Below are 19,281 nucleotides of genomic sequence, written 5' to 3'. Positions count from 1 at the left end.
TAGTACAAATGAGAATATTGTAAATTTGCTTAAAAAGTTGCTTAAAATTTGCCATGTAGTTCGTATTGTATCAACAACAACTCAGGCAATAAGACCTGGAGAAGTAGAAGGTGAAGACTATTACTATATTTTAATAGAGGAACATATGCGATTGAGGAATGAAGATGAAATATTTGAGGAGGTTTCTCTTGGTACAACAAAATATTCACATTGTAAGAGTGAGTTAGAGAAACTAAAATCTGGTGGTCTTGGGATATTATAAACTAATCCAGAAGGAATGAGACAAATTATAAAACATCTGAATGGTAATGGGGAAAAGATTTTATCATTCGGTTTTGATGTTGATGAAGAAACAGAGGGGAAAGGTATGGAAAGCAGAGATACAATTATTTGTGAAGAAGAAATTACAACTCGTATTAATGTTAATAAAGAATTTGATGAAATATTTAAAGAAAAGGATTTATTTGAACACATCTACTTTAATGATGAAGAAAAGGAAAAATTCCCTGTTGATCTTTACAATTCATTAAGTTGTATTTTCCAATAAATAAATGGATGTGAAAGAAAGAGCTTGAATATTTAAGGAACATAAAAAGTTGGTTTCAAAAGTTGTAAAACAACAGGAAGACAAAAAGAAGAAACGCAGACAGAAACTAACGGGTGAAGAAGCATTTGAAGGCAAACAAGAGAATTTTTTTTAACTACTTTTAAAAACTTCCCAAGAAAAAAATATAGATGCTTCCACAGTTCCCACAAAAGAATATACTCCTAAAAAACTTCAAATGTTAAAAGATTTCAGTCAAATAATGGAGGAAGAATTAGAGCATATAGGAGAATTGGAATATGATGATGAAGGATTATTTCAACAACTGGAAAAGATTAATCAACCCCCTGATTATATTGTGAAGGCTCTTCAAAACAATGAATATTCAACAGATTCAAAAACCATAGCAGGTCTCATTCCAACAGAACAACCAGCAATATTCAATCTTGTTCAAGAAAAGGGATTGATATTTAATGATTAATTAAGGTTCTTGAGTTCTGCTCAACCCCCTGCTAAACTAACTCTGAGATTAATGTTTCTTCCAACAAAAGATGGAAAACAAGGTTCAACTGTGAAGGGTGAATCAAAGTATTTTGATAAACCATTAGATATGAAAAATAGTGACGATCGAGTATATATTGATCTGCTGGACTCTTAATTATAAGGTGAGTCTATCTGGTAAAAGTAGGAAGAATGAGAAGGAGAAAGACATTATTCAGGCTTTAATTAGCCTTTGTTCAGGTGTTAGTTTTCTTCCAAATGACCCATCACAAGAAGTTAATAGACTGTTATTGCTGTTAGGTAGTAAGAAGGCTGGAAATAACAATTGTTTTAATGAAGCATCAGCCATTTTAGACCAGTTGATGAACATGAAAATAATTAATAAATCTCAATACAAAGACATTTTATCTCATATTAAATAAGATGAGAAGCACAATCCTTAGTTTTAATTTCACAACAAGCGACCACACATCTTCATTCCCATACCCACTACAACTTGACGCAACAAAAGAATATGAGGCGTCTTTATTGTCCATGGAAACTTGTAATACCTTATTTAACTTATATCTCCTATTTTGGGCTTTTGGGGATTGAGTCGGTCCCCTATTTTACATTTGCTTGTATGGGAGGGGGAGAAAATCAGTCTCAATTTTACATTTGCTTGTGTGGGAGGGGGAGGAAATCAGTCTCCTATTTTGGACTTTTTGGGCTCAAGTCAAAGTTTTCCCCTTTCCCCCATTCATTTGAATGGCTGCCTCAGAAACCCCATTAATTCTCTACTATTGGGACCTTACTCTGTAGAGAGCGTCAGTGCTGTCAAAGCAGTCCTGGACATTGAGCACAGTCCTGGACATCCTGAGTCCTGGACAAGCAGTGCTCGACATCCTGAGCTATTGAGCACAATCCTGGACAGGTCACCACTCCAACACAGGATACTCAAATGGCTCAATCATCCCAGCAAGCTCGTACTCATTTTGTCAACCTCAGAAGAAAGACAGGCTGTGTCAACCCCACCTAGTATTAATTCAAGAGAAAGCAGGATTTGAACTCACGACCTTAAGATCCCAAGCCTGCCACCCTAACCATTAAGCCAACACCAGGCATAAATTTATTTGGTAATGATCAACAAATCTTTATTCACATCTCTATACTAAAGAAGAAAACTCGGTGACTTTCCATCCTGAGCGAAAATGGTGCTGGGAGTGATTTCTGAAAATCCACTATCATCGTGTTGGTGGTGAAATAAGTATTCCTGTCTGAGGAAATATGTACAAAAAACTCATTTCCATTGCCCAGTGTGAGTCTCGTGTCAATGGTCCATGTGCAGATGTTCTTCCTTACCCCATTATGAAATCCAATGTGCTGCTCAGCAATTCCTAGAAAGGACTGCAGAGGGCTCGCCTTACCTATTGATTAAATTGATAGACAAGGGGTTGGTACGTGGTTAGAGAAAGAGGGTAGGTGAGGGGGTTGTTTAGTTCTCCATAATCCAGAATTTAATTTTAAATCAATTATAAATACAACAGAACATCAATGGAACATATATTGTAATTAAATTCTCAATGAGAAACTATTATCGCAGATTATCATTCGGAATTAAGAAAACAACTGGATTGTTTAATTCCAGGGTTCTGGAATCACCAAGCATCAGACATTTTTTTTGATGTTTGTTGGAGTAATGATTTTACTGTTTGCATTGCAAATGTCAAACATACAGGACACATTTGATACAGGTTTATTTATTTTACAATTGAGTTTCAGCAGCTTTGATAGTTTTCAGTAGAATGTTTATGGACTTCAATAACGACGAAATGAGGCCAATAAATTAGCAACTCAAACAAGCTGCAAGGGAAAACCATGACAGGTGAACGTCTTAACATGTGGGAGAAACAAGCTGTAAGTGAAAACGTCTTAACACAAAAAACAAACATTTAAACATTTCATAAAATAAATATTGGAATTTAATCAAAGATGTACATCAAATAAACACTCAAATTAAATCAAAGATTTTATAAAGCAGTAATTTCTATTTTTTAAATATCACAAATATTTTCTCTCGCCTGTTCGAACTCATTTATATCCTGCTCAAAATAATTATTAGAGAGTCTCAAAGTACAATGATTACAGAAATTTTTTTTTAAACACAAAGACCTTTAATTTTCCAATTAAATTAAGATGTATTCCCAAATTTATTGATTTAATATTTTTGGTTTAATAGATAACAATAAGGTTTAATGTGTTTTAAGAAATACAGAAAAATAGAATCGTGTGAGAACATACTGTATCTTGACCTATATTTTAGTTCAGAAGAAAAAACACTTTAAAAACTTTTCAATATCAACTGTTCACAACAATGCAAAAGAACTAATAAAAAAAACTTATTTGTCAGAGATGCCTTAACTTTTTCCATTCAAATGAAAAACTAATAGAACATTCAAAATAATTTAGCAAAAATAAATCTACATTTATTGATATGCATAAGTGATTTTCTACATTTATGAATCACAGATAAATATAGACCTTCAGAAACGCTTGTTTCTGGTTTCCAGCTAGTGGTTGCTTCCCTTGGCTCTCCGAGTGATCTACTTCCAAAAGCTAAGTAAGCATTCCGGATTAGACTGTGCTGCCGTCGATTTTGTTTTCAATTATTGTCGGTTGTTCTTCATATTTGAGAGGAGCGCAGAATAATATCCCCAAAAATTTTTAATGCGGAATTTGGTTGTATAAAAATTACAATACAATGTGCAATACTTCTGTAAGTGCTAGATGTAACTTTCAGAACTCCATTTTATATTTTGAATGCTGTTAATTGTTTAAGAATCCTTTGAACCCAGACATGCGGGGTGGAAGAAATTGGCAAGTTGGTAATTATGGTGCTATTTAAAATTTCTTCCAATCTAATTGTCTTGTGAAATTTTGAGTGGTTATGCACATTCTTTTCACTGATGTTAATATTGTTAAATGCAATTTCGGGATGGGAGACAATGTATTTAGTGCTCGAGGCTCATCAGAGGCCACCGAAACCACTTAAATTTCAGGAAATGCAGAGGCTTATAGCACTCTTCCAGACTACCAGGCTCACTGTCCCCCTCCCCTGACCCCACCTCCTCCCTCGCCGCTCTGACACTTTGGTGCACTCGTATGACCTTTGGCCCCAGGTGCCATAAACCCTCACTCCGCCACTGCGCAAATTAATAAAAAATGGTACAGTTGGAACTGCTACATGAAGCTCCAAATCCCGCTTCTGCTTCTTCCATCTTGGAAAGATGGGCTTTTCAAACAGACGTCCTTGTGAATAAACGGGAGCAAATTTTTGTTCCAAGTAAATGAATTATTATCTTTCCAATTAAACCATTTTTATTATTCTATGACAGCAATAACTCTTAAGAATAAAGCGTGAAGGACGGATAGTCGAACACACACATGCGGATGGACACTTTTCCTTTTAGTAAAAGATTCCAAGTGAGTCAGAATGTCAAATGAGGAAATGGTCCAGAATGCCAAATGACAAAACACTGTAAAAATGATGATAAGTAATCCAAAATGTAAAACGAGCCAGAACAAACATATATCCTCCACTGCTCTGGCAGTGTAGAATGAGAACAAGAATGCTGTATTGATGGAGCAGCACAATGCAAAAAGTAGAATGAAAAGGTATTTCCTCTGTGACCTAAAGCAGAATAATGTGTCAGAATAATGATCAACTCTGTGCACACCAGTCTTCACAACTCACCTTTTCCTTTGCATTTGTCCTGTTCTGAGAGATGCTCGGTTCGTGTGCGTGTCACCAACTCAACGCTAGATGCACTGTATACCTGAAGTAAATGAAGGAAGATGAGGACAACTAGGAAGCAACGTTTTCATAATCTTCAAAACCAATAAATGGCAGTGTGTGTGTGTGTGTGTGTGTGTGTGTGTGTGTGTGTGTGTGTGTGTGTGTGTGTGTGTGTGTGTGTGTGTGTGTGTGTGTCCTCCATAACTCCAAAACCATAAAATCTAGCAGCCTGAAACTTTGCAATGCATACTAAGAGAACTCCAAGGAAATGCATGACTGAAAATTGGGTGTTTGGGTTAATTAAAACACCCCTTTTGAAGATAATTAACGGCCTTATTTAATTATATGCTTTATCAGGTGCATCCTCGGCCACCTCACTCTTTGGGGTCTTTAGGCATCTCTTGGGTATCCTCACTTGACTCTGAAGCTGTCATGTTTTTGGCCTACTCAACATGACTTGATTTGCAACAGCCCACAATGATTTAACAAGAACGTTTTGTTTTCTTCACTTTCCTCACACATATCATCGAATGACTGTTCATCGTTGCGACAAATCGCTGTATACATCACTTTTGTGAGTACTATAGTTTTCAAATTAGGAGCTTGGAGCGATTCCATGCATTATATGATGCAATTTTGTACGATCTACTTTCACAGACTAATTAAAGTATATCATTGAAATATTATTAAGGTTTTGAGGTTCAGATATCATCCGGGGTAAAGTGTTGAAATCTGGAGTGAAATCTGATAATTTAAAGAAATAACGAGTCTTATAACTAAGCCGATATACCTATTTACTTTAAGCAAGCAAGACTATGTTCCCCCATCCTCCATATCTCCACAAGAAAATGTGAAATTTCCAAAGCATTAAACTTATCTTGTTCTCCTGTTTGGAGAATTCTATTGAGTGAACAAAAGATTGAAGAATGTGCCAAAATTAACTAGCCTCATTGAGCTATATGATTTAATGCATTCAGTGCTAGACCTCGCGCCCTATCCCCCAGAGGAACTGCCTATCCATAGTGTCTGCCAGATCTGTGCCTATATTTTTGGAGGTTTTGTGAGGTGCTCTGAAGTGAATCAAAGCAAATCTGGTGAAAAACGGACGTTTCAAAATGAAGTTATAACATTTGCGCAGACCGCGAACGATGTACCACATGACGGATGCATAGACGAGCAGGCAACGTGGCAGATTATCTGCAATGTTTATTTCATTAGGAGATTAAACTTTGCGATGTCTCTGGGGTTGTTCTATGTTAAACAGTAACTTTTTTTTACGGATAACGTCATTATTTGAACGAATTCATTTTATTTATTTAACTGCGGTGTGCGCGGTGAAGACCGAATTTAAAGTTAAAGGGATCCGACATGGTATGCAGCCACAGTCTGGCCAGCCATTTCTTATCAACCATTTAATTGGAGTGCTTGCTTGAGTGCATAAGCCATTTGCTGGTGCCCTATAGTCGATAGAGGTTCCAAATGAGTCAGAATATAAGATTCCAAGTGAGTCAGAATACCAAATGAGAAAATGGTCCAGAATGCCAAATGACAAAACACTGTAAAAAAAAGTAATCCAGAATGTAAAATGAGCCAGAACAAACATATATCTACAAACATGGCAGTTTCCTGGGGTTTCTGTACATGTGCACCAATCATTCTGGGGCTGATTACATCATTTCGAAATTTACTGATTAAAAACATGAATGAGGTTCAATAGTGTGGGCTAATACCTTTTAAGAGTAATCTCTGCAAGAAGATCTAGCAGATATGTGAATAAAGTAAGGGTTTAAAAAATATTGGTGCCGACTTCTGGAGTCTGCGATAATTCATGATGCCCACACATTGAAACCTTTCTTGCAGTTACCCACATGATCACAGAATTTCATAATTCATCAGTCCTCTGAAGGAATCACACTGATAGGCAGTGCGCTTGGGGACATAATTCTGCACTTCAAGTTTATCGTATGTAAATGTAGTCATATTTAATATCGATGCAAGACAAAAAGGATTGGAATGTTCATGCTTTGCTTGCTGGATAACCAAAATGACTAATCTCTGATTGTTTGTTATTTTTATGGGCTGAGCACTTAAGTACAATAATCCAAATCTTCCGTGAGCATTGAATGACTACTAAGGGTCTGCATGTCATATATGTCACCTCCAGGGATCTTTAAGGGCTATTGCTGCATCAAAATATTGAGCCATATTTCCGGCTGGATAAGAGGCACTTCGCTAAGCAGTTTAATACACTTATGGGCAATTAATTTGTTGATGGTCTGCATGAACAGATGATAGGTTATGGGCAGATGATCGGTTAGTTGGACGGAGCTCATTTTAATGTCTCCTGTCTCCGACCTTGTTGGAGGGGAGGGGGACAAAAACAGGGAGAGATTGTAATCGGTTCCGTCTTGTCTGTCCCTTCGTCTGTCCGTCATGCTATCTCTTAAAAGTTTGTGCAGAAATTCACCAAACTTGGTAGTTATGATCACCACATGGCATGAAGGTGTGAGAGCAGCATCGTTTTTGGCCCTGTGGCAGGGTCAAAAGGTCAAATACCAAAATATGCAATTATCGGCACATTTCAATTTTTTAATGAAGCCTTGTTTATGCAATCAACATTGGGGGCGGGGACATGAAATATGTGAAGAGTTTTTTTATTTAACCCCTGGTTCATGCCCCAGGGGGTGGAGACTTTTGGTCACATGGGTCAAAACATATTGTTAAAACTCAAAATCAGATATTGGATCATTCCTGGTGGAACTTTTTGCCATCTTTCAACTTTGCTTTTGGTGGGAAGCATGAGGATCGGCGATGGCACGCCAGCGACTGCACTATACTGTACTTTGGATTGGAACCAATTTAAAATGCATTAAGAGCATTCCATCCAAGGAACATGACAAGCAATTATATAAACACTATGGTTGTTGTTTTTCTTCTTCTTTTGTATACAGCACATATTTTCAGGTAGCATCATTTTCTGTGGGTACTACTGTGCTACTAATGCAATGCCCCCTGTAGGTTAGGGCAATAATTTGTAATTTGGTCAGGGTGTCAATGATAGCTCACATACTTTTTATGAAGGACACCATGGCATCTTCCATGCCCACCAACTCATGCTGGCAGATGACCCCTATTTTAACATCCATCTGAGAGATGGCACACACATTGATGAATAGCCCTGCCTGTGAAACACCAGGATAGCAGTTTGTATAGCTGGAACAAGATTTAAACCTAGCCTAGATAATTCAGAGGTGAGTGCACATACCTCGAGTCTAGACTATCCTGCCAGCCCCAATAATGTTGTAGTTAAAATGAACAAGCAGTAGACAAATATAATATGAATTGCATTTATCCAGTAAGCACACCATTCACTGCTGCTGCCAACATGACTACTACTACTACTACCACTACTACTACCACAACTACTGATACTACTATTATTTTAATGGCCCAAATTAATCCCACTTCTTGTTATGGAAATTTTTGGCCAAAGTCTTTTCATATACTAGCTGGTCTTTCAACTGAAGGTGATTTGAGTAGGAATTTGTAATTTATTCAGGGTGCCGGCAATAACCCAGCTACTATTCATGAAATACACCGTGGGATCTTTCAAGTCCACCAATTCATGCTTGGAGATAGGAAAACCAGGCCTAATGTCCACCCAAGGGACGGCACATTCTGTGCACCCTGCCTGCAAAACAGCAATCTCATAGTTTATAGTCGTGTCGGGATTCAAACCCAGGATAGGCAGCATATTGGTACATGTGTGACCACTACACCATCCTGTCAGACAAAAGCATGAAGGACAACAAGCAGTTACTTGTCCAAGTGATGAAAAATGAATTGTCACATGCATTCTACTGAACGTACCATTTTTACTCCATCAGAAATTGGACAGCTTTGCTCAGTATTTATTACCCACATCCAAAGTTGTATTCAAGGTCAGAGCGAGAACGTGGCTACTGGTTTGCAATTCATTTGTGGGCACATGGATGGCAAAACCAGGAATATGTGAGGTACTGTGAACATTCTTCAGATGCTGCAGGGAGGATAAAACAAGCACAATCTACCAAAGGCAACTTGTCTTGAAGAGACGATGAATCACTCTGCTGGGGAAACCATTTTACCCTTGCAATCCTGAAACCTTCCCACCAAATAACAATTTATGGCAGTTAGCAGATCGAAGTTTTACTTCACAAATGAAGCGTAAATGAAATACTACTTTAAAAATTAAATTGGTCAGAGGAGAGCTTGGTATCGCTGAACATTTGGTAGCAGGGAATGGTTCTGTCATTCATTGTTGACAGCATGCAATAGCAAAACAATATTTTGTTACATGGTGTATTAAACAATGCTTAATGATTTGTATGATCTGCATATCTCAACATGATATATAAAAAAAAAAATTCAAATTTCATAAACTGAACATAAGATAGTCTTATTATATGCACCTTATATAAATTTGGTGACTTCAGTAAATATTAGTTAATTGTCTGGGCTAGAAGGATTTTCTGGACTCTAGGGGTATGCGCGCGCGCGCGCGCGCGCGCACACACACACACACACACACACACACACACACACACACACACACACACACACACACACACACACACACACACACACACACACACACACACACACACACACACACACACACACACACACACACACACACACACACCTCAGAGCTCTCTGGCATGGGTTCAAATCTCAGTCCAGTTATAAACTGTCATTCTAGTGTTTCACTTGCAGAGCGATTCATCAATGTGTGCACTGTCCCCGGGATAGACGTTAAACTGGATGTCCCATCTGCTGGCATTATAATTTGTTGACGTGAAAGATCCCATGGTATCTCTGTGAAGCATAGGTGAGCCACTGCGAGCTAGCTCCTTGGCAAAATTCCAAATTCCTACACTATCAGTCAAGTCTCCTGCATTTAAGTGGTGACTCATCCAGGATTGTAACCCCTGTAGCCATTAGTACTGCCTTGGCAGCCTTATACGCTGAACAAAACATAAACAAGTTCATTGTCTCCGAAACTCAACGCCAATCATGTCTCTCACCACCCCCAAATAACTCTCACTTAATGGACTACAGCTGTTTAAAAACTCGGAATACAAATAAAAAGGTTCTGTCAGTTTGACAAAGTGCCAACAATGGTGAAACTAGTAAGCCGTTTGGCTTCAAATGAATGCTGGATAACTGTTTGTGCTCATTCCTTATGAGTAGAAGATAAATGCGGTTTCTCGGACACCCATTCAAATGAATGGGGGATAAGGGAAAAACTTTCTGACTCAAGCCCCACAAGCCCAAAATAGGAGACTGATTTTCTCCCCAACTATCCCATTCCCTCCCATACAAGCAAATGTAAAATTGAGACTCATTTCTTCCCCCTCCCATACAAGCAAATGTAAAATTGAGACTATGAAAGATTGAGACTTGCTGATTAAAGCACTTCCCCCCAACATAATCACAGTCCTTTCATATTTTCATTCCACTCAAAGAGCGAACCAACGAATATTTGTCCATGTTCTACTTCAGGGAATAACTTAATTTTCTTATAACATTCATTTCCATTGAGTATATTCACAAAGAATAACTTGGAACTTGGTTGTTGGTATAAGTGTCTTTGTTGAGCAGAAATGAAATGATAAACTTCTCTTAATGCTCTTATTTGACCACCTCCTGAGCGACATATCATTTCGAGATTGTAGGAAATTGTTTTTCCATTGTTCAATTGATAACCATCAAAGTTTTCAGTCCATTCAAGGATATTTTTTTTCTTCTTAACATCCTCCAACTTATTTGCAATTAAATTTATCCGCTTATTTGTTTTATCTACTTTTACCCCAGTTATTTCTTCAATAAGACTTATTTGATATTTCTCACATTCTTTATGTTTCCCATTTAAATACCAAGGCTGATTACATTTCCACTCTTTGGTTTGGTTATTGCTTGGTTCCATCATGTATAAATCAGTAAAAAGATGGCGGGAGCCTGTTAAAATTCCCAACCCAATATCCCAACACTGATACTTATAAGCCAAAAGGGAGACTATTGATTCCATTCTCTAAAATATCTTTCATCATCAAAAGCTCCGAATGCTTTCTTATTTATCTCTTCTGTATATAATTGACGTTTATAACTTCTTATTGTATTCATTTTTCTGTACTCTTCTTTCTTTAAGGTTAAACAGTTGTAATAATGTTTAAAGTTTATTGTTTCCTTGATTATATTTTTATTTACTGCATTTAGCTTCTTATCACACCTTTCAATGTTAATATTATCAATATACGTGAAAGCATAAGACTTTGATCTCAATCCTATAAATTCACTCATGACCTTCCCACCCCATTCATCTTTAAACTTACCAATAACCTTTTATTCTTTGATGAAAGCAACACATCACCTGACTTATAATTACTTGCATCATATATATCATTATCAATCATATCCTCATATACATCACTTGTCTTAATTTCAAATATAAAACTATCTGTATCCATAGATAACAATGACACATTATCCTTTTTTTTTTTTTTTTTTTTGCATACCTTGGTCGAGGCTCGTATGAGAGCTAACACACAACTCACAGCAAGGAGGCATGAGACAAGAGGGGCGGGAGTGGAAGGGACAAAACAGTGGGGAACAGACACATTAGTTGAACTGTGGAAGGGAGAGGGATGGGGATGGGACGGGGAACATGGCGAAGAGAAGATGGACATTTCAGGGATTTTCAGGAAGGAAAGCAGGAGAAATGAAGGAAGTGGGCTTGGGTGGATTATCGGGGGTAGAAAAGATCGAGGATTTGGATGGGGGAAGATAAGAGGTGGTGGTGAACAGCTGTTTTGAAAGCCTGGAGGGAAGAATGGGAAAGAATAGAGTGAGCAAGTTTATTCCAAAGGCGGGAAAAAAGAGGAATGAAAGAGTGAAGATGAGCAGTGATTCGTGATTTTGGTAGTTTTACCAGAAGGGGGTTGTTGGCGGACCTTGAGCGCCCTGTGGAAATGTGGTGGGGACAAATCGCAGAGAGAGCAGGGGGGCAAGGCTGGAGAGGAGTCGGTAGAAGACAGAAAGACCACCGACCAACCTGCGGTGATTGAGTGAGAGGCCCAAAGACTCAAAATCTCAATCCTATAAATTCTTCAATTTTGAACACCTTGAACTTCAATTTTAAAATACTACAGTAATAGTCATACATTAATGACTTTGACAAGTCAAGAATTGTTGTTCCTATATAGATAGGTTTATCGATTTCAATACTCCCTTTTTTCAAATGAATAGCACAAAAGTTCTCTGAAAACACCTCCGCTCACTCAAAACTTGGTCGATTAATTAACTTTGAAGCCTGTTTCCAAGATGTAGCAAGTCTTATGTTTTGTCGATTCCTAACATTTTCCATAGTCTTTCCAAATACAGCATTATTCATTAATTTATAAAAGTCCTTCTCAAAATCTGCTTTTCTTCTGTTCTCCTTTTTGTATTAAAATCAATATACTTCTTTAACCAATTACTGTTTAAATTTCAAAATCCTGTGAATTTTCCTCACTCTGAACCCAGCAGATGAATATTGTCTCAAGTTCCTTTGATGCAAAACATAACTTTCTTTATCATTTTATGGAGTAAGTAGTTTTTCTGTAGATTTACCTTTTATATTAAATGACTGTTGGTAATCACTTAACCATTCTTTTCTTGGACTTTATTTATCAGGGGCATAAGGTAGGTCTTTATGTTTGTGATGAAGTTCTGGATATTTTAAATCAACCTCAAAATAATATCCAACTTCAGCTTCAACCAATTTTTTTTGAGAGGAGACAACAATGTCTTGTAAAACCTTTTCACAATGTTTTTCTTTAACCCATTTAAGTTTTCCATAAGGTAAAGATTGAGACTGAGCCCACCCATACAAATTGTTAGCATCATAATACATCAGGTAAGAGTTGTCCTCATTCTTATTATAATCAGGAAATATTTGTTATTTGCATTAGCATATCTCTTGGAACATACTTGAGATATTCCTCCTCTTTTAGCCTTCTCTATCATTAAAAGCATATCCATATCACTGATTAATTCCAAATTCTGTTTTGTCATTTTAACATAGCACTCCAAGCCAAACCCGGGGCTGTGTAACAGTGAACGGGTTCTAATACATAAGAATTTTTATTATGACACTTCTAAAAGTTTCAAACACATCAGCCAATAACAATACATCAGTTTTAAGATACAAATCATGAGATTCTCCAAGATTCTTTATATTAAACTTCTCCCAAACCTTTTTAGCTTGTGTATAATCTCTATCGGAAATGAGTTTTATTCAACTTGCTTTAGAAACTTTCCCTTGAAGGAAGTTGTGTTTCTTTAAACTTCTCAAATGAATCCATGTAGTCATACGGATATATTCCCTTTTGTGATAAGAGATCAATCTCTTCTTGATTTTAGAAATGTGATTTAAGATTCAGTAAGTTTTTAATGTTTGATGCTAAGTTAGATAATGGACTTGCCATAAACTTGTATGTGTCAAGAAATCCGATATGGGTTATGGGGTTAGGGTTAGGGTTAGGGTTTTTAATATCTGAACTTTCTTTGTATCCGCTAATCCATATACATTAACAAATAGATTATTCATTTTCTCAAAATTAGGAATATCTCTCAATGACATTGGAAACTTTAAATCTTTAAGATTTAATGTATTCTTGTATTTCTTATAATGTTCAACCCTTTCAGGTTTCCATTGTGGAGGATGTAAGTGAACAAGAACAGATCATAGAAAACATTTATTATCTTTGTTTTTAATATTAACAACCGCTTTCTTAAGTTATATCTCTTTTGGTAAATCAATATAATAAGAAGCTTGAAGAGGATTTGATTTTAAGATGTGTATATCTAAAAAGATTATTTTTGTAATCGCAAATCCACTACCTACTGCAGTGTTATCAACATCTTGTTCTTGTCTCTGGAGTTCATCGTAAACATCATATCTTACAAAATCTTGAAATGATGAGATAAAGTGAGGGTTTGTCCTCATATAGGGAATAGTTTCATCACCTTCTCTTACCATATTCAATTTTACTCCCATATAAAACATCCCTCAAACTTTTGTGGAATCGTACCAAACTTCTGGGCTGCACCTACTTCTCCCGTGAGTATGCCGTAAGGGTATTTTTTGTGAAATTTTTTGAAAAAAAAAAAACTTTTTCGAAAAATTTTTTTTTGGGTGAAGCTTAAATCATCAACTTCAATTGCTTATAAAAATGTAATATCACGGATATTACAAATGAATATGCAAAATAATGTTTGACTTCTGATTGGTGTAAATCATGACAACACGGCAACTCACGTACTTATCCTCAGTTAAAACAAGCCTGTCTATATAACAACGCGTGGTGCAGTGTTTTGCATTGCATAGCCGGAGGTTTTTTGAATTACAAGAGATGAGGTGTTTTTAATAATATGGCGGTTACATCACAGTGAGGTGTTTTTAATAACATGGCGGTTACGTCACAGTGAGGTGTTTTTAATAACATGGCGGTTACGTCACAGAGAGGTGTTTCTAATAACATGGTGGTTACGTCGCAGTGAAGTGTTTTTCATTATGTGGTGGTGAGGTGTTTTTCATAATGTGGCAGTGAGGTGTTTTTCATAATGTGGCGGTGAGGTGTTTTTTATAATGTGGAGGTGAGGTGTTTTTCATAATGTGGTGGTGAGGTTTTTTATCATGTGGTGGTGAGGTGTTTTTCTTAATGTGGCGGTGAGGTGTTTTTCATAATGTGGTGGTGAGGTGTTTTTTATAATGTGGAGGTGAGGGGTTTTTCATAATGTAGTGGTGAGGTGTTCTTTATAATGTGTTGGTGAGGTTTTTTTATAATGTGGTGGTGAGGTGTTTTTCATAATGTGGTGGTGAAGTGTTTTATTTATAATGTGGCGGTGAGGTGTTTTTATAATGTGGAGGTGAGGTGTTTTTCATAATGTGGTGGTGAGGTGTTTTTTATAATGTGGCGGAGGTGTTTTTCATAATGTCGTGGTGAGGGGCTTTTCAGAATGTGGTGGTGAGGTGTTTTTTATAATGTGGAGGTGAGGTGTTTTTCATAATATGGTGGTGAGGTATTTTTCATAATGTAGTGGTGAGGTGTTTTTTATAATGTGGTGGTGAGGTGTTTTTTATAATGTGGTCATGAGGTTTTTTATAATGTGGTGGTGAGGTGTTTTTCATAATGTGGTGGTGAAGTGTTTTATTTATAATGTGGCGGTGAGGTGTTTTTATAATGTGGAGGTGAGGTGTCTTTCATAATGTGGTGGTGAGGTCTTTTTTATAATGTGGGGGAGGTGTTTTTCATAATGTGGTGGTGAGGTGTTTTTTATAATGTGGGGGTGAGGTGTTTTTTATAATGTGGTCATGAGGTTTTTTTATAATATGGTGGTGAGGTATTTTTCATAATGTGGTGGTGAGGTGTTTTTTATAATGTGGTGGTGAGGTGTTTTTTATAATGTGGTCATGAGGTTTTTTTATAATGTGGTGGTGAGGTGTTTTTCATAATGTGTTGAAGTGTTTTTTTATAATGTGGCGGTGAGGTGTTTTTATAATGTGGAGGTGAGGTGTTTTTCATAATGTGGTGGTGAGGTGTTTTTTATAATGTGGCGGAGGTGTTTTTCATAATGTGGTGGTGAGGTGTTTTTCATAATGTGGTGGTGAGGTGTTTTTCATAATGTGGTGGTGAGGTGTTTTTTATAATGTGGTGGTGAGGTGTTTTTTCATAGCGTGCCGTAGCGATGTGTGGTGAGGCGAGCTGTTAGCAGGAGACACCAATGATCCGAAATGCCTTGGTTTCCACAGCGTGAAGCCGAGAGAGGTGAGAGGCCGGTGCACCAGCCCAGAGGGGAGAGCAGTACTCCATCAGGCTGTGGATGAAAGCTTTGCATGTTGTCAGGAGTTCAGGTGGGTTGTGGAAGGACTTTGCACGATGGAGGATTCCTACTCGGCGACTGGCTTTGGAGGCCAGGTTGGAAATGTGGCTTTCCCAGGAAAGATCATGGCAGATAGTGAGACCCAGAAGCTTGAAAGGACTTACTTCCAAAAGATTGTTGTGAAAGTAGATGGGGTTGGTGGGGGGGGTTCAGATGCTCCTTTCGGAGAGACATCGTGAGAGTGTGAGATTTGTCCGGATTGAAAGACATGTTCCACGTGTTGGACAAGTTTGTGATTTTATCCAGATCTGTAGAGTGAAGAGTTTACAAACTCCCCAGTGCTTTGTTCTCACTCTTCCATGAGCTTTGACTTTGTATTAGAATAAAAAGAAATTCAAACATGAATATAAATCACTGGAGATATTGTGGCATTAAAAAAATGCATCAATCAATGATCGGAAATCTGAAGGATTACTGTACTTTGGGGCCCACCTTGGCATTGTAGCCATTCACAACCTCACACTTCTCGCCCCTCCAACCCCAGATGCCAGACTTGCTTCTGGAACACAAAAGTGAAAGAAAATGAATCACTTATTCATGATGAGAGCTGTTGACAATTTACAAGAAAATACACCAGTTTGAGCTTGTTAAGAAGAGCAATGAGATAACTGTAAGAAACAGTAGTAAGAACGATAACAACGCATGGATGATGGGGAGACTATGTATATTTATTATTGCATTATATGACAAGATTAATGAAATTTAATTTGCACTGTGAATATTTCATGCAATGATCCTCAAGATATGGCATGCTCACCCCTGAACTATCTGTGAAGTTTAATTTCCACTGTGATGTTGTCCTTGTCACATGCCAACAGGAGACGTTGCATCTCAAATACATGCCATCTTTTGGGTGAAGATGTAAAATCAGCTTGGTCTTTAAGTTGATAACATGAAAGACTGGTGGGCAGCTTGGAATACTTCACAGAGTAAAGGCCTTCCTTGGCCACTTTCAACTCCTCTAACAATATATAAGGCATTCAGCTGCAGTGCGATGGAGTGTAGCAATCCACATGGGTGCTGTCGCTTCTCATCTTGCACCAATGGAGGCAGTTGAATACAACCCTGGAGGCTGGCTTAGATATATAGTTGGCTCAAAACAGATCATTGCAGATTTTAAGGCCAAGGAGAGTCGCAAGGTAACACGCAACACTCAGCAAGATGCTGAAGCAGAGGGCCTGCTACTTTCTTCGCACAGGCAGGTGAGTGGTGTCGCAATACTCTACCACCTTATATCTAGTGGTGCATCTCTGCTGCCCACCCCTCCCCCTCCCCTTCAGTCTTTAAGCCCCTTTTCCCCATCCCAGTCCAAAAAGATTGCATTCATTCATCTGGCAAGTCATTCCTTGTTTCTCTATAACCAAGTAAAATTTCTCCTTTGTTCCTTTTTGCTCTCATCTGTGGAACTGCCTCCCTCTGTCTGTCCTTCAATGCTCTTCCCTCTCGCCCTTCAAGGTAGTTGCTTATCACCCTCTCCTGATGTCCCCCATTATCACTGACAGCTCTATTTTTCCTGTTCCCAATTTCTTATTTTTATTATCACGCTGCTTTGTGTTTAGATTCCTTATCTCCCTGTGTTATTCTGCATGCTACTGGTCCCTTCTTCCAACATTCATCGTCAAACGATTCCAACAGCCTCAACCTTTCTGAAATGCAGCATAAAACTAGAACGGCACTCAGTAGAGCACACACCTCCACCAGGCGGAACAGTTGACCTTTCGTATCCCACTGATAGTCCGGATCTGGATCCGGACCTGAACGAAAACCTAACTGTCTCATTGTTATCACAAAACCAACTCATCCACCTCGTTTTGTCATGACTCATCCACAACTTTTTGAAATATCATGATATATATCGTTTTGGCCCCATCTCTCAATGATGGACATTAATACGTTCAGACTTGGTAGGTTTCCGTTCCACCTCCTGAACCTACCTATGTGTGGAGATAGCAGCCAACAACAACTTGCACGCACACACACACACACACACACACACACACACACACACACACACACACACACACACACACACACACACAATTGTACGGTATTGGCCTTTCGTGAAATATTGTATAAGTTAAAGGATTGCTGTTAATGATGTTAACCTCAAAACATAGTTCCCTGAACGAAAGTAGGAACCTAAACCTGAAAGCAAATTAATGGTTTTCTGACTGCACACAGCTCATCAGATGGTCGCCATTCTTACTTGAGGTTTTAATCTTTCAGCCCACAATCTCTCCAAACGGTGGATCCACCACCTCGGTCACAGATCCACATCAGTAGATTACCTATACATCGGTAGATCCACAACCTCAGTTGCGTCCAGGCAGTCGGTCACCCCATCAATGCAACATCACGAAACAGACTTTACTCACTGGAGGATTTAATGTATTACCACATCGTTACAACTCCCATCACACATTATATTATATGATAACACATTAAATCATGCACTTCTTACCTTAAATATAACATGTCCAGCAATAAACACGACAATCCCACTCACCTCGAAATAAAACTGGTGTTCAAATATTTAAATGGCTTGTTTTTTTTGTATGCAAAGTCGAGACTCATGTAAGAGCTAATACAAAGAAACGTATTACAAGGCAGTTGACAAGAGGCATGGGAGATGGAAGCACAAAATACTGGGGAACAAAGGCAATAGGATATCTGTGGAAGGGAGAGGGATGGGGTGGGGTACACGGGGTAAATAAGATGGTACTACAGGGACTTTCAGTAAGGAAAACAGGGAATATGAAGGAGGTGGGTTTGGGGTGGATTAACGGGGGTCGTAAAGCTCAAGCTTTTGGATGGGGGAAGATATGAGATGGTGGTAAACAGCTGTTTTGAAGACCTGGAGGGAAGAGTGGGATTGAAGAGTGTGTGGGGGTTTGTTCCAGAGGTGGGGAAAAAAAGAGGAAAGAAAGTGTGAAGGTGAGCAGTGGTTCTTGATTTTGGCAGTTTCACAAGAAGGGGGCTTTGGTGGACCTTGAGCTCCCTATGGAAATATGGGGGGGGGGGGGGAACGACGACAGATCACAGACAGAGGGGGGGAACTGGAGAGGGGACAGTAGAAGACAAAAAGACCACCGACCTGCTTCTGGTGAGAGAGTGAGAGTCCCAAAGACTCAGCTTCGTCACGGGAGATACCAATGATTTTAAATGGCTTGGTTTCCACAGCGTAAAGTCAAACGAGGTGTGAGGCAGGAGCACCACCCCAGAGGAGGCAGCATTTCTCCATCAGACTGCGGACCAAAGCTTTGTATGTGGTTAGGAGCTCAGGTGGACCGAGGAAGGACTTTGCACGATGGAGGATGCCCAGTCGGCAACTGGATTTGGAGGCCAGCTTGGAGATGTGGCTTTCCCAGGAAAGATCATGGCAGATCGAGAGACCCAGAAGTTTGAATGAAAGGACTTCTTCAAAGGGGTTGTTGAGAAAGAGATGGGGGGAGGGGGGGTTCCAGATGGTCCTTTTGGAGAGACATAGTGAGGGTGT

General features: G+C 38.5%; 1 protein-coding gene across 4 annotated transcripts in view; it reads right to left on the bottom strand.

The window, feature by feature from the left end:
* Positions 1 to 19,281, bottom strand: part of ANKRD13B (ankyrin repeat domain 13B) — a 279,821-nt gene that overhangs the window by 42,410 nt on the left and 218,130 nt on the right. For all 4 annotated transcript variants that reach the window (XM_085860510.1, XM_085860511.1, XM_085860513.1 and 1 more), the window contains 3 exons: positions 16,218 to 16,284; positions 4,779 to 4,860; positions 2,387 to 2,451 (listed from right to left, as the gene is read on the bottom strand). In XM_085860510.1, the coding sequence (XP_085716636.1) occupies positions 2,387 to 2,451; positions 4,779 to 4,860; positions 16,218 to 16,284 (214 nt within the window). The remainder of the gene's footprint in view (positions 1 to 2,386; positions 2,452 to 4,778; positions 4,861 to 16,217; positions 16,285 to 19,281) is intronic.

This window comes from Eptatretus burgeri, chromosome 16 (genome assembly GCF_056783735.1).
Source record: "Eptatretus burgeri isolate ZD-2024b chromosome 16, Ebu_testis_v1, whole genome shotgun sequence".
NCBI classification, from domain to species: domain Eukaryota; kingdom Metazoa; phylum Chordata; class Myxini; order Myxiniformes; family Myxinidae; genus Eptatretus; species Eptatretus burgeri.
This window is presented reverse-complemented; position numbering and strand designations above follow the sequence as displayed.